This window comes from Charadrius vociferus, unplaced genomic scaffold (assembly GCF_000708025.1).
Source record: "Charadrius vociferus isolate BGI_N301 unplaced genomic scaffold, ASM70802v2 scaffold636, whole genome shotgun sequence".
Lineage (NCBI taxonomy): Eukaryota > Metazoa > Chordata > Aves > Charadriiformes > Charadriidae > Charadrius > Charadrius vociferus.
The window spans coordinates 769,344-783,031 of NW_009649189.1; the positions used below are offsets into that span (position 1 = coordinate 769,344).

General features: G+C 56.2%; 3 protein-coding genes across 3 annotated transcripts in view; 1 reads left to right on the top strand and 2 right to left on the bottom strand.

Annotated features, from left to right (window-relative positions):
• The window catches only part of LOC104289840 (S-adenosyl-L-methionine-dependent tRNA 4-demethylwyosine synthase-like), a 136,990-nt gene extending 134,959 nt beyond the window's left edge, over nt 1–2,031 (bottom strand). Inside the window, exon 1 of the mRNA XM_009888855.1 lies at nt 2,027–2,031. The gene's annotated coding sequence lies outside the window, so the exon portion shown is untranslated. The remainder of the gene's footprint in view (nt 1–2,026) is intronic.
• Nucleotides 1,518–6,829, top strand: CCDC183 (coiled-coil domain containing 183). The gene is given in 14 exon segments (XM_009888869.1): nt 1,518–1,755; nt 1,858–1,979; nt 2,140–2,217; nt 2,952–3,119; nt 3,250–3,354; nt 3,548–3,670; nt 4,053–4,181; nt 4,330–4,373; nt 4,375–4,483; nt 4,744–4,904; nt 5,247–5,436; nt 5,578–5,703; nt 5,942–6,038; nt 6,720–6,829. Coding segments are annotated over 14 exon segments (1,800 nt in total).
• Nucleotides 6,830–7,236: 407 nt separating this feature from the next.
• The window catches only part of SEPT4 (septin 4), a 41,175-nt gene continuing 34,723 nt past the window's right edge, over nt 7,237–13,688 (bottom strand). Inside the window, exon 12 of the mRNA XM_009888870.1 lies at nt 7,237–7,454. Coding sequence (XP_009887172.1) covers nt 7,237–7,454 — 218 coding nt within the window. The remainder of the gene's footprint in view (nt 7,455–13,688) is intronic.

Here is a 13,688-nt window from a genome sequence, read left to right on the forward strand (position 1 = left end):
AGGAATTAAGGAGCCGTTAGTATTGCGTACCTGTTTCCATGCTGATAGTAGGCAGCGAGTCAGGAGCTGCGGGCTAGCCAGTGCTGAGGTCTCTCCTGGGTGAGCATGCGTTGCGTTCATTGTTTGCTGTTTGCTTTCAGAGTGCATGACTCTGCCTGTTATACGACACGTAAACAGAGCGCCGGTTTGTACCCTGACATGACCTTTCCTTTGTATCATTAACACATTGTGAATTTTCTAGAATTTAAGCAGGGAGAGCTGAAGTCATCTGGAGGAGGAGAGGTTTGACGTGTCAGGCGCAGAGGGCCGGCAGCACTAGATCCTTTGTCGAAGGCTCCCTCTTGGAAGCTGATTCCTGCAGCAGTCTGTTGACGTGAGCTCGTGCAAGATTGGGTTAAATTTCTTTAGTAATATTTTGGAAGGACTTGCCGCTGTAGAGTCAGAGTTTTGCTGAGGGCCAGTGAAACGGAGATTCTTGAACCACTTTATCCAGTTTGAAATGCTTTCTCTTGCCCCCAGGGTAATCTTCCATGGTGTTTAAACGCTGGCTAGGAAAGTTTAGTGGTGTAATTAGTATACTTGCCACGTAGATGCAGTCTCAACATGGAGATCTCTACATGCGTGGACAGACTGGCAAGATTCCTCATGCGTACAAGCCCTTAACTGCTTGTCTTTCAAATGGCCGTCTCTTCATGTGTACTTTGTGAAGCACTGAAGATGATAAAGTTGATATTTAGCTTGTCACTGGCAATTAGCGCTAACAAGCAATTCATAAATCTGCAAATGAGGCACTGAGTAAGAGCCTCGGATGATGTTGTGTTGGTAAAACTTGATTTCACAATCCTATAATTTCTTTGTTTCCTATGTTCAGCACCTAAAGCACAACAGGATGGCTGCGGGTTAAAGATCTTGAGTTACGGAAACAATCTAAGCTGATTTATGAGCGTGGTGCTAGGAAGGCAATTTCCTTATGAAGTCTTTTTCTGCAAATCAAACGTTAAGGATTTTCTCTGGTAGAGGGAGCTTGATTTAATTTATCAACAAATAAATGTACATGCTTGCATTTCTCATCATATTTGTAGTTCAGCAAGAATGTATGGTAAGCATCAAAATAAATATCAGTGTTGGTAGCTGGTTTGTTCTTGCCCGTTTCAATAGGAGTGTAACTCCCTGCACTAATTAACTGAATTTTTCTGACATTTCCGAACTAATTAACTGAAATTTCTGAAGGTGCCTGTCTAGGGAATAGTAATAGACTCCTCTTGCCCTTTGAAATAAGCTGGCAGCTTCCAGGAGAGCGCTGGTCGTGTGTTTGGGTGTAGGTGTACGCAGGTTCTCCTTGTTTCTGGCGGGGCTCGGAGGGTTCCCCCGGCCGGGCGGGGTGCAACTGCGGTAGCCACGGTGATGGGAAACACAGCTGGCATCCCCGCTGCCTGCCCGGCCTCGGGGAGCTCAGGCATTGCTTATTAATTAATCTGTTGCTTGCAGCAGCAGAGAGGAAAGGGCTGTGGGTGGCGATGGCCGAGCAGGAGGTGTGTGGCGTGCAGCAGTTGGAGGTGCCGCGGCGACGGTTCCATGGGCGCAGGAAGCTCGGCTCCGTCGCTGGTCAAAGCCCGGCCACCAGCGGAGCTGCGAGGGCCACCACACACGCAGCGGGGCTGGAGAGCCGCGGCGGGAGCACCAGCACCGTGCCGGGCCGGAAGGCGAGCCTCAGCCAGCGCGTCCAGGAGCTGCGCGCCGTCATTGCCTTGCAAGGTGCTGCCCCTTCGGCTTCGCGGGGATGGCCCAGGGCGGGAGGGGGGATCTTGGTCCCCACATGGTCCTGCACGGTACCAACGGCGCCTTAATGTCCTCCAGAGCAAGGGAGGAAGATTTTCACACTGTCGTGTGAGGAAAAGCTCAGTCAGAAGAGAGAGCTGCTCCCCCGCCTGCGTGAGGCGGTGCAGGAAGACATCAATGCCCTGGGCATTGTCCAGAAGGTACGGGCAAGTCCTATCTGCTGTCCTCCTGCCTGGCCTGGCCCTGCAGAGCCACCTCCTCCACCAGTTCTCTCCAGGAGCAGGCAGCGCATGGCAGCAATAGGATGTGACCGTCCCCAGGCTGACAGCGATGGTTTCTCTGCCCCTCTCCTGCCCACAGTGCAACAAGCTCACCGTCTCCGAGGCTTGTGGAGCGCAGAAGCCCTTGGGCATCACCTTGGCCAGGAAGACAGTGGAGGTAACGGCGGGTCCGGCGAGCACGGACTGCTCACAGGGGGCTGGGGCTCTGGGGACACTCAGAACTGCACAGCAGAGGGCCCTGGTGCCGGCACAAGGACACAGGGCTGGTGCGGCAAGAGAGGGGGTGTTCACCTGTGGTTCCATGTGTCCCTTTCCACTGCGGGACCCATCCGTGCAGGCCCTCCTTTAGCTCCCTGGGCAGATTCTTTGTCCCAGCAGAGCTCTTGGCCATCCCACCGCGTCTCCCCGGGTTCCTACGGGATCCAGCTGCATCCCTGGGAGAGAGATGCTGTCTCTGCCCTTCACTGCCTGTCCCAAGGTTGTGACCTGGTTATAAGCCCATGGAGATAGAGGCGGTGGCCTCACGAAGCTGCCTTTCCCTGGGGGCCTCTTGCAGGGGCAGAGTGGTGCCGCCGCTCTCCGCCAGCATCCGCATCTGGGGCACCGATCGATTTTATTGACGCCCAGCCCCGGGGCTGCATTAGGCAGAGTCCCTCAGCGCGACCCATCTGCTGCCATCAGCAGATGCCCACCTCTGCCGTACCCCAACCAGTGCCCCAGAGCGAAGCTCTGCCAGACCCTCTCCTACCAAGGAAGTAACAACGTCCCGGAGCAGCATCCCAGCATCCCCGGCTCTGCCTTGGGGGGAGTTTTCCAGGCGGGACCCCCTTCTCCCATGGGTGCCCAGAGAACCCTGCCTCCAGCCTGGTGAACTCTTGCATGCCCATCCAGGTGGCCCGGGAGAAGCTCCGGGCCAAAATCTATGAGCGGGTGAACACATGCAACATGCTGTTATATCAGCTGAAGCAGCGGAGTCAAGCCTGGGACCAGCTGCAGAGGAGACTGCAGCAGCTGGAGGATGTTGAGATGGATGACAAGCGGCACCAGGCACAAGTGCAGGTACCCAGGACCCCTTCCTGGAGTGATGGCACCCACGGAGGGCTTTAATCCAACCTCCATGCCCCACTGGGTGGGCGCTGGGCTCGGCATGCTGGGTCACCCCATGTCCCTCCTCCCGTCTCCGCCTCAGGTGATTCGCCAGCTGGAGAACAACATTGAGAAGATGCTCACGAAAGTCCGTGCTGGACAGAGGGTGACCGCCCTGTACCTGGCGGTGCGGGATGTCCTGAGGAAGGTGAGCTCCTCCTCACTCTGCCATTGTCCCACCTGCTCCCCCTGCAAAGGCAATGAGGTGCCCCAGGAGCTGTGCTGGTGGGACACCCTCCTGGCTTGGCGAGGTCCTCCTGCTCCCCACCATCCCCTGTCACAGCATGCAGGGGACCCCTGGGGCTGGGTGGGATGACGCTCTGTGGCTCCCTGTGTCCCAGGAGCTGGCCCACCTGCCTCCGCACCTGGACCTTCTGTGCGGGATGGCCAACCGGTACCATAAGGAGCTGGAAGACATGGAGGTCATGGCCTTCAGTGCCCTTAAAGCCGCTGATGTAACCAAGGTGAGATGGTCCCGGAGCACCCTGGGGCTCTCTTCCACCCTCCAGAGTGCCCAGACAGCGCCACATGCCCGGGCTGGTAAGTCTTCCTGCAATAAAGAGCAAAAGAGGCTGAGCTGGGCTTACCCACCAGCACCTAGATGCCTCCATAGCTCCTCCCGCATCTTGCTTTTGGGCCAGGCTGTCCTGGGGCTGGGGGCAGCCTGCCCCAAGCAGGTGAAGGTAGCATGCTCCGTCCTCCAGCCCTCCTTGCCCAGTTTCCTTCCCAGCCTGTTTACGTGGTGGGGGGTCATTTCTGATGCTGGCAATCCCAGAAGCTCAGCTGGCTCACAAAGGTCCATCCCCAGCTTCAGCAGCCGCTTATCCCTTCTCTGATATGCTTCAGGAGGAGATGGCCAAGATGGAAGCCCAGTTCCGTGCGGAGAGAGAGCTCAGGTACCGCTCCCTGGCTGCCCAGAACGTGCCCATCGACAGGCTCTGGCTGAAGGAAGCAAGCGAAAGGCACCTGAGAGCGGTGAGCTGGGGGGCCCGGCGCAGGCGGGGGTGTGGGCGCACAGCAGGCACGGGTGCCAAGCCCCCCATGGGTTGGGGGGGTGGGGGCTGCAGGAGCAGCTCCCCCAGGGTGTCAGCAGCTCGAGGGGTGACGATGAACCTCCTTGCAGCAAGCCAGGTACCAGCTCACCAATCCTTCCCTGCCGCTTCCCTCCCACCCTAGGCACCAAACTGGAGGCCACCAAGTCCCAGATGGAGCGCGAGGCCTGGGTGACCGAGAAGATGGAGAAGGCCAAGGCTGCGGTGCAGTGCTCCCGCCTCTGGGTAACGTGAAAACCCATCTCTGGTAAAACCCACGGAGAGCCGAGACCTCTCTGCTCTCCTTGTTTCACTGTGGGGTTATCTGCTCTCCTCTGCCCCTGGAGCCCCCCAAAGCCTCTCTTGCAGGCAGGGATGGAGCTGCTTTTCTCCATGCCACAAGCTTGCAGTGGTCCATGGTGCAGAACCTTCCCCGAGGCCACGGCCCAGATCCTGTACCCTACAGGACCACCGTGGGCTGAGTCCTTGTGCTCTCCTCCGGCCAGGACATCCCCAGCAGGCTACTGGCGCAGCAGAAGTCCTCAGTGGACCTGGAGCAGTATGTCAAGGAGTGCAAGGAGAAGAAGCAGGTGCTGAAGGAGACGCTGAAGGAGCTGGAGCTGAAGCAGGCTGAGCTGAAGTTTCGCAAGCCCCCCAACACGACCAGGTGCTGCTGCTGGCCTTGGGACAGCTGTGTCAACCGGGCCACCAGCCTTAGGGGCCACATGAGCAGCATGGGTGTCCAAGCAGGGCATCCCTTCCTCCGTCCCACTGCAGCTGCCCACCCCTCCTGCACCAGGAGGTTTTCTGAGCAGGGTGCTCCTGGCAGAGCACCCAAAGCTCCTGCTGTGGCACCAGGAGGACCCTTGCTCCTTGCCTGGTGGGGGAAGTGGTACCAGCACGGAGTTGGGTTGCAGGCAGCGTCTCTGCTCTGCAGTCAGTTGAGGGAGGGGGGGCAACCCGAGCAGCTTTTGCAACAGATTTGGGGTATCTCTGCACCCCAGTGCAGTTGTATGGATGTCAATGTGGTTGGTTCCAGGGAGCTGGAGGAGGAGCTGAGAATGAACCTGCAGTTGGAAGAGACCCGGCTGGAGCAGATGCGAGCCCAGATGCTGAGGAACCAGGAGCTCCTGGTTGAGTTTGAAAATGGCATTGACAACCTCTTCGTCCGTCTGCATGGCATCACTGTGCCCGGCCAGGTACCCATGTGGCTCTGGGGTGAGGACAGCCTCAGCCAGTGCTTGGTACTGCAACAGCACAGCGTGGTGACACTTGATGCAGCCACCATCACCCCAAGAGGCTCATTTTCCCCACCAAGGTTGTTCTCTCTCTGACTCTAGGATGATTCTGCCAAGGCCGGGGGGGTGGAGGAGAAGCTCCAGCACTGTGAGCAGAAGCTGCAGTACCTGGTGGAGCGGGTAGCCAATTTGCCCCCCGACAGCCACAGCCCCGATGAGAGCAATGAGGTGCGTGGGGGCTCCATCCCTGCTGTGGTCTTTAGGGACCCACACAGGGCTCTCCTGGATGGCCCATCCCAAGATGGGAGGATAGAGGTGGCCCCAGGGAAGAGCCATGGAGCAGCTCAGCCCCAGGTGGCACTGGGCACTGTGGGGTGTCCCCCCCAGGGGGACATCGAGGTGGGACACCCCTTGGATTTTAACACCTACCTCCCCTTCAGCAGTTAACCCAGGGTGTCTTTCACAGACTTTTGTGAAGGTTAGGAATTTTCTGGAGAAAACAACTGCAAATCATCCGCAGAACCTGAAGATTTCCTTGGATGACATAGGCAGTAGCATCCAAGGTAGGAGAGCACAGCAGGGATGTGTCCCACAGCGACTGTCCCAGCCCCTGCCCCCTGGGATTTCTGGCCATCTTTGCCTGTCTCCCACTGTCCCAGCAGACCCCAACCCATGAGTTGAGGCTCCAGACCTTGGGGCTGACCTTGGCTGCCTCCAAGACTTTACACATGCATGGTGGTTTTAGGTGGGGATGTGGGAGGACAAAGGTAGTCAGTGGGGTGGGGAACGTTGAACCACAGCAGGAACAAGGTGAGGTGCTGTGGGGCAGGGAGGGAGACCCTTGTCTTTAAAATCACCTGGTTGTGGAGAATAACCGGTGCTTGGGTCTGTCTGTGGCCTCCTCCTATTGGATGCTTTTTGAGGAGCCATTGAGTTTTTGGCAGCTTACCACCTTTTTTCAATGAAGCGGGAGCTGTGCCCACCGCCCCATGGCTCCAGACCTTTATGGGAAGCCCCAGCAGTGTTGGAGATGGGCCATGGCAGTGGCGTTACCAGGTCCTGCAGGTCACCCTGGGACACTGGGGTGGAAGAGCCAGTCAGTAGCACCTAAAGGGCTTAGCGTGAGGGCTCACTGTGATGCCACCAGCCCTCCAAAACATGCTGGCTCTCCTTGGGGACACAGGCACAGTGGAGGTGGTCCCACAGCCTCTCCTCAGACCACTCCTCTCCGCTCTCTCCTCCAGACCCCTTTGATTTTGCTGACAAAGACCACGGCCTTGTCCTCACCCGGGAAGACATCAAGAAGCAGGGGCTGCACCTGATCGAAAGCAAGAAGAAAAGCAGGAAGAAGTAGTAGTGTTCGCTCCACGAGAGCTTTGGATGCCTCAGACCACACGTTCTTTGGATGCCCCAGAGCACCCGTTGTACGCTTTTTCCAGCAGGTTTAATAGAGCAAATCTTTTTCGTTCCTCCCAAGCATGTGGTAAAGCCTGAATTGTGGGTCCTAGATCACGTCTGCCTCCTGGGACGCACAGGGAGCAAATGCTGAGGGGTGCTGAGCTGGGTTTGGAGGCATCCCCCTCCCCATGCCTTGTCCCTCTGCCCCTCACCCAGCTGCTCTCCCCTGGTTTGTGCACACACGTTGTGCGACTCCTACTCATAACCCAAAACTCAAAGCAAACATCAGGCATTACTTTTTGGCTGCAGGGAGGTGCCTGGAGGTAAGGTCTAACCCAACACGACCTAGGACAGCAGAGGATGCTACACCAAGCTTGTGGCTTGGGGATGGATCTCCAGCCCTGCTGATGGGTCACGGGCATCCGACCGTGGAGGCCACATTGTCTTCTCTACAAAGGCACTCATAAACCAATGCCGCAAATAGATGGTGCTGTTTCCCCAAGCACAGCCAACTCTGAGGGCTTCTGCCAGGCACCTGTAGTCCTGGCTGGAGACCCGGGAGAGTCGCACCTCATCCATGTCTGTAGGGGGACATCAGCATTAGACCAAGATTTCACTGTCATTTCTACTTGGTCCCTGTACTTCATGCTGACATCACTTGTGACATCATCATTGGAGGCAAGGAATGGCTGTTTCTGCCAAGCCTCCCAGCAGACTGGCAGGTCACACCAAATGTTCCAGGTGGGTTTTGTGAGACTATGGGTATGGGGAATATATTGCCAAAATACAGCACAGCATGCGTCTTTTAAAGGAAGCTCCAGAAATAGCATAATGTGTCAGTGAAGTCATCTGACGGAGCTTCCCAGAAACGACAGCCATACAGGTGGGCTCTTCTGCAATTAGAGACCACACTATAATTACACCCATCCATCTCCCGTCCCTGTGCTGTTCTCATGTGCCCACCACAGCCAGGGTGTGGGCTGGGGTCTGGGCCAGGGAGTCCTCTCCTGTGAGGAGCCGCCCAGTCATGGCAGCAGAAATCTGAAATACTCTACAAACCAGTAGGGCAAGTGGACGGCATGGGTGGATGGTGCTGGATCACTGAAACTGTCCACACTCAACACACCCAGTGTTTGAAGAAACGTCTAGGCCACGTTGGGTAGGGTATGCTCAAACAGCTGTCATTAAGAAGCAAAATACCTGCACACCACCACGTAAGGTTACTCTGACCACCCTTCTTGCTGACTTCAGCAGAAGACACCTCTGCTTTTGTTGCAGAGAGCCACCAGGCTGATGTTGAGATTGGTGAACACCAGGCTCTTGGTGGGACTCCAGGGCAACGCGGTTTCAGGGATGGCAGTATGGACCAGAAATCACAGAAAATCTGCCTGTCCGTGGGCTTTTGTACAAACCATCTCTCTTCAAGACTGCCACAGCTGCTGCCAAAACACTTTTGCCTACGATGAGGCTGTAGGAGCCAGCATGAACTCCGGTGTTTGCCTTTACAAAGTCTGGTGCAGCAGAAGTACGGAGAAGCAATTTTTGTCTCAACTGGCTTGGAAGCAGCAGCTCCAGGACATGTCTATCAGACAGCAGCCACCACACCACTGAATAAATATGAGTGGTTTGAAGCATTTTGATAAAACAAAGAGAGACTCTAGGTTTATACACCTAGCTGCATTGGGGGAGGTTTCCTCTTGTGATGTCCTCAGGACCTTCTGAATGGGTTTCCTTTCCTCTCTTGGTGATGTGGTACACCCCAAAGGTGCTGCAAGGGAAAGTAAAGGTTTTCATGTCTCCTCCTACCAAGAACACCAGAGATGACACCACAAACATCTGCCAAAGTCTCAGGTAGCTGAGAAACCCACCTCTCTGCAGTGACATCACCAAATCCAAGATCCAGCATCTCTTGGTCAACAATTGACAACGTCCCAGTTCCAGGTATTCTGGTAGCCTGAAGGCTGAGGACAAGAGAAGGAGCCAGTAATAAGCATTTTGTGGCTGGTAGAAATGAAGGAGGACTTTTTTTATAGCATGGTGGTGATGCTTTGTCCCTTGTGCCCTGCCCTGATGTGCAGAAGAGCAAGACGAGACTCTGGAAAGCTTTGGAGAAGACCTCCATATGCCGAGATGTTTCCTGTCCTTCCTCCTCAGCCTCTAAAAGGTATCTGGTGAAGAGCAGAGCCAACATCCCTCAGCTAGACTGGGGGTTCCCATAATTTGGGATAAACCCTGAAAAAATTGTTTCCACCTCTTGGTCTGGTCTTTCCACTCTGGCCGTGGGGAGCAGAGAAGCCACAAAATGTGTTGAAGACTTCTCTCTGCTAGAGCTGGACTTTTATTTTTCAGTTTCAGTTTATGAAGAATCTGGTCTGTGGCCCATTCATCAGCTGCAAGGTCGTTCTGGGATGGTTTAGCTGCCCTTAAAGGAGAGGAAGAGCAGTAGCACGCAATGCCATCATGCTTTCAGGTCTACCAGAGGCCACAAAGGCTACCTGATTCATCATGAGCATTTGCCGAATGCGTTCAGACGCGGCATCCCAAATCCTCATCACATCTGCCAGGCGAGGAGAAAGCACGTCACCCCACAGCTCATGGCCCCGCAGCGTGCTGCCGCCCGGGCAGGCGATGCTGGGAGCAATCAGACTGACTGGTGCTGCCTCAGCCGGGCCCAGGAGAGGCAGCGGTGGAAATGGATGTGACAAGCGGCGAAGAAGTACGAGAGATAGAGAGGAGGAAGAAACCAGAGGCAGTGCCCTGGTTTCTGGATTTAAACAAACCACTCAACCGTGGGTGGCCCAGGAAGGCAGCGGCAGGGTGAGGAGCAGCGGCCTGGGTGTCCTCCTGCCAAAGTGGCCACCTGAGCTATACAGGACCTCCCTGCCCGGGGCACCCCAGGGCATCGTAGGGCATTGTCCTCACCCCACGGAGACTATGGGGCAGGAGAGCCACACAGGGGGTTCCCCAAGCTGGGGCTCACCCCACGCGCACACCCCTAAACACTGGGGTTGAGCGGTGCTCTCCGATATGGGAATACGTAATGAATAATATAAGGAATAAATGAATAACTACAGGGGAGGGAAGGAAGGGCTGGTGGCGGTTGGGGTGTCGTTAGGGGGCAGGCACGGGGTGGCACAGCCCCAGGGAAGGAGGGGAGAGATTTCCTTTTCTGCCCTGAGAAACTCTGATTTCCTTCCACCGCGATTACTGCCGAAGGCTTGACGGGAGCTGCAGCGCAGATGTCTGCAGCCGGTGCCGGCGCCGAACCGAAAATAGGACATCGGAGAATTCGCATTGGAGCATTTGCCGCACGGAAATATCTCTGCCCTGGGAAGGCTGGCTTTGAGTGGGATTGGGTTTTTTTTAATTTATTTTAAAAGATGTGATCAAAATCACACAGAATGAAGCACAACGAAGGGTACGCACAGGCTGGAACTGTCACCCGAGCTTCAGCACCAGGTTTTATCCTCCAGGAAGAAGGGGGACCAGGCTAAATCAGCCGGTTTGGGGCCAAAATGAGAGGCTCTGTTGGCTGTTCTGGGAAGGGAGAGGCAGGCAGGGCCATCGGTGCGGGGTCCGTCTCGGAGCACTGGGAGCTGCAAGAGTGGGATGCAGGAGGAGGTAGGATGACACATCCCAGCCTTGGGAGCAAGAGCTGCTTCCCCACAAGGAACCACAAACATTTTCCATTTCTACATTGATGTTATGAGGGTTAATGTTTGTGATGGGGGGGGAGGTGGCCTGATAAATAGCCTATTTTGGCATCCCCAGCCAGAGGCGGGCATCAGCATCTCTGTAAAATGAAGGAGGGAGCAAGGTGGGACTGAGGCAGCACTGCTAAAGGAGGGAAGGACCCCATGGGGGTGGTTTCCTGCCCCAGCTCCAAGCCAAGGCAAGAGAAGTTGCAGCAGGCAGCAGATGGGGCTGGCAGCTCCCCACAAGGCACCTTTCTCCACAGCAGAGGTGTTCCAGCCCTCGGACCATTTTAGTGGCCTCCTCTGGCCCGGCTCTCCCAGGTCCATGTCTGCCCTGTGCTGGGGACCCCAGGGCTGGAGGTGGTGCTGCAGGGGGGTCTGAGGAGAGCAGAGCAGAGGGAGACCATCCCCTCCTTTGCCATGCCGGCCATGCTGCTCACCAGTATTCCCCACTCCTTCTCCGCAGAGCTGCTCTCCATCCATCCATCCCTCCCTCCCTCCCTCCCCCAGTCTGTGCTGGTACTGGGGGGTGCCCCAACCCAGGTGCAGGTCCTTATACTTGGCCTGGCTGAACTTCATGAGGTTCATGTGGACCCACTCCTCCAGCCTCTCCAGGTCCCTCTGGACACCACCCCTTCCCTCCAGCGTGTCTACTGCCCCACTCAGCTCAGTGAAAAGCCAAAACTGGTGCATCTTGCACGATGCAGAGAGCAGAGAAACATGGAGCCTGGCCTTACCTCTCTGCCGAGGACATCTGGGGAACCCCTTTGAAATGCTTTGGCTGCTTTAGCAGAGAAAAATAATACAACCATACACTCGACAGACTTTCGCTATCCACACGGGGATAAAGGACAGTGTGGGGATGGCACAGGTCTCGCTGAGGAGCCCCTGGTCTGTTTGGGGGGATACTGATGGGAGGTGTTTTACTGTCTGTGATTCGGGTCCATGATGTGGAGGGAGTGCCGGCAGAGGGGAAGCGCAGGACCTGATGATATCTAGGATCAGAGGGACTAGGGGGAGGATGTGCAGGGGAAGAGGGATGGGGAGAACCTACAGTGTACAGAGGAGGGGGTGCACGAGGGGCTGGGGGCACCCCCAGGGTGGGGGAAGGCTGGTTTTCCAGCCCCCCTCACCACCTGCAGATTTTCTACCCCCGTGGTGAACAGCAGTGAGCGCAGGATGCTCTGCACAGAGGGGACACGCCAGGAGCTGCAGGTGGCCCTGGCACCAGCCACCCCAGGGCAGCGAGCAGGGCTGTGGTGGCAGCAGGTCCCACTACAGGTCCAGAAACCATCAGATGGAGGTAAAACAACACCTAAGGGGAAGGCAGGAAACCCTGTAAGCAAGCAAGGGGGCTGTGGAGAACGGCAATGGGCCAAGTGCATCCATGGCACAGGGGTTGGGTGCTGCTGCTGAGCTTAAATGGGGTGTCAGGGGTGTGGGTGGGGACCAGGTGAGGATGCTCAGGGCGATTAGGGCATCAGGGACAGGGAGGGAAGGATGGATGGAAGGAAGGAAGGAAGGAAGGAAGGAAGGAAGGAAGTGTGGATGGATGTAAGTGTGGATGGATGTGTGGATGGATGGATGGATGGATGGATGGATGGATGGATGGATGGATGGATGGATGGATGGATGGATGGATGGATGGATGGATGGATGGATGGATGGATGGATGGATGGATGGATGGATGGATGGATGGATGGATGGATGGATGGATGGATGGATGGATGGATGGATGGATGGATGGATGGATGGATGGATGGATGGATGGATGGATGGATGGATGGATGGATGGATGGATGGATGGATGGATGGATGGATGGATGGATGGATGGATGGATGGATGGATGGATGGATGGATGGATGGATGGATGGATGGATGGATGGATGGATGGATGGATGGATGGATGGATGGATGGATGGAAGTGTGGATGGATGGATGGACGGATGGATGGAAGGAAGTGTGGATGGATGGCGAAGGAGGGTTCTGAGGGCTTGGGGGTGCCTGGGGACATGTTCCCCCCAACACCCCACAGCCCAGCCCCACAAGGGGACAGGTACAGCCCCGTGCCATGCGTGTGATGGCTGCTGGTGGGTGTCATGGCAGGGGACCCAGAGTCATCCCAATGTGCTGCCCTGGGCTGGGGCCAGGCCTGAACGAGGGCGGGTGCCCTCCCAAACTGCCACCCCCCGCACTCCTGGGCACCCCCCACTCGCTGCCACCCCCAGCACACGCAGTGGGGCTGGGCTGTACTGGGATCTGCTGGGTCACAGTGGGCAGGCGGGTGGATCAGCCCAACAGCACTGTGGGGAGGACAGTGGGGTGCAGGGGGGGAGGATGGGGTGCAGGGGGAGGATAGTGGGGTGCAGGAGAGAGGACTAGGTTGCATGGGTGCAGGTGGGATAGGAAGTGGGAGAGGTGGGGGGGACGGACAGTGGGGTATGGGGGGGACTATGCCAGGACCGAGCCGAACCTTGCTGAACGCTTTCCCTCCCTGACAAAGTTTTGACCAAATTCTGTTGGGAAATTGTCTCAAGAAGCTTTCCCCACGACAAATCATCCAGGCAGACAGCTCCCACCCCCAGCAGTCACCTGCTTCTGCCAAACACCATATGGGTCCCTCTCTCCTTTTTCTTTCCCATTAAGCCATTTCTGATCTGATGTCAGGAGGTTGCCGCTGCATAATTTGCCCCTCTTCCCATCCTCCCCATCGTTACTCTTGCACTTTCCCTGCGAGCTGCTGCTGCTGTAGCGAAGGTGTGTCAGAATTGCATCCGTTATCCCCCAATATCCATTTTGAGCTTTTTCCAGGGAAACTGGAGCAAGAGGCCATGGGGCCGGCTACTGTCGGCCCCCGTCCTCGCCTGCCCGGGGACACGGGGAGCCCACCGCCCGCGCAGAAGCGACTCAGGGTTGCAGACAAGCCAGGTCAGCCGTATTTATTGAGAACGGTTGTGGAGGGATAAAAATATTTCCACTAGCTCTATAAGAATTTATAAACCTATACTCTGCTTATCCTTTAATAAACGCCTCTATGACCGTCATGCGCAGGTACTTCTCTGTAAGAAAATAGCAAGATTAAAAAAAGGAAAGCGCTAATACACCCTGGGGGGGGGGG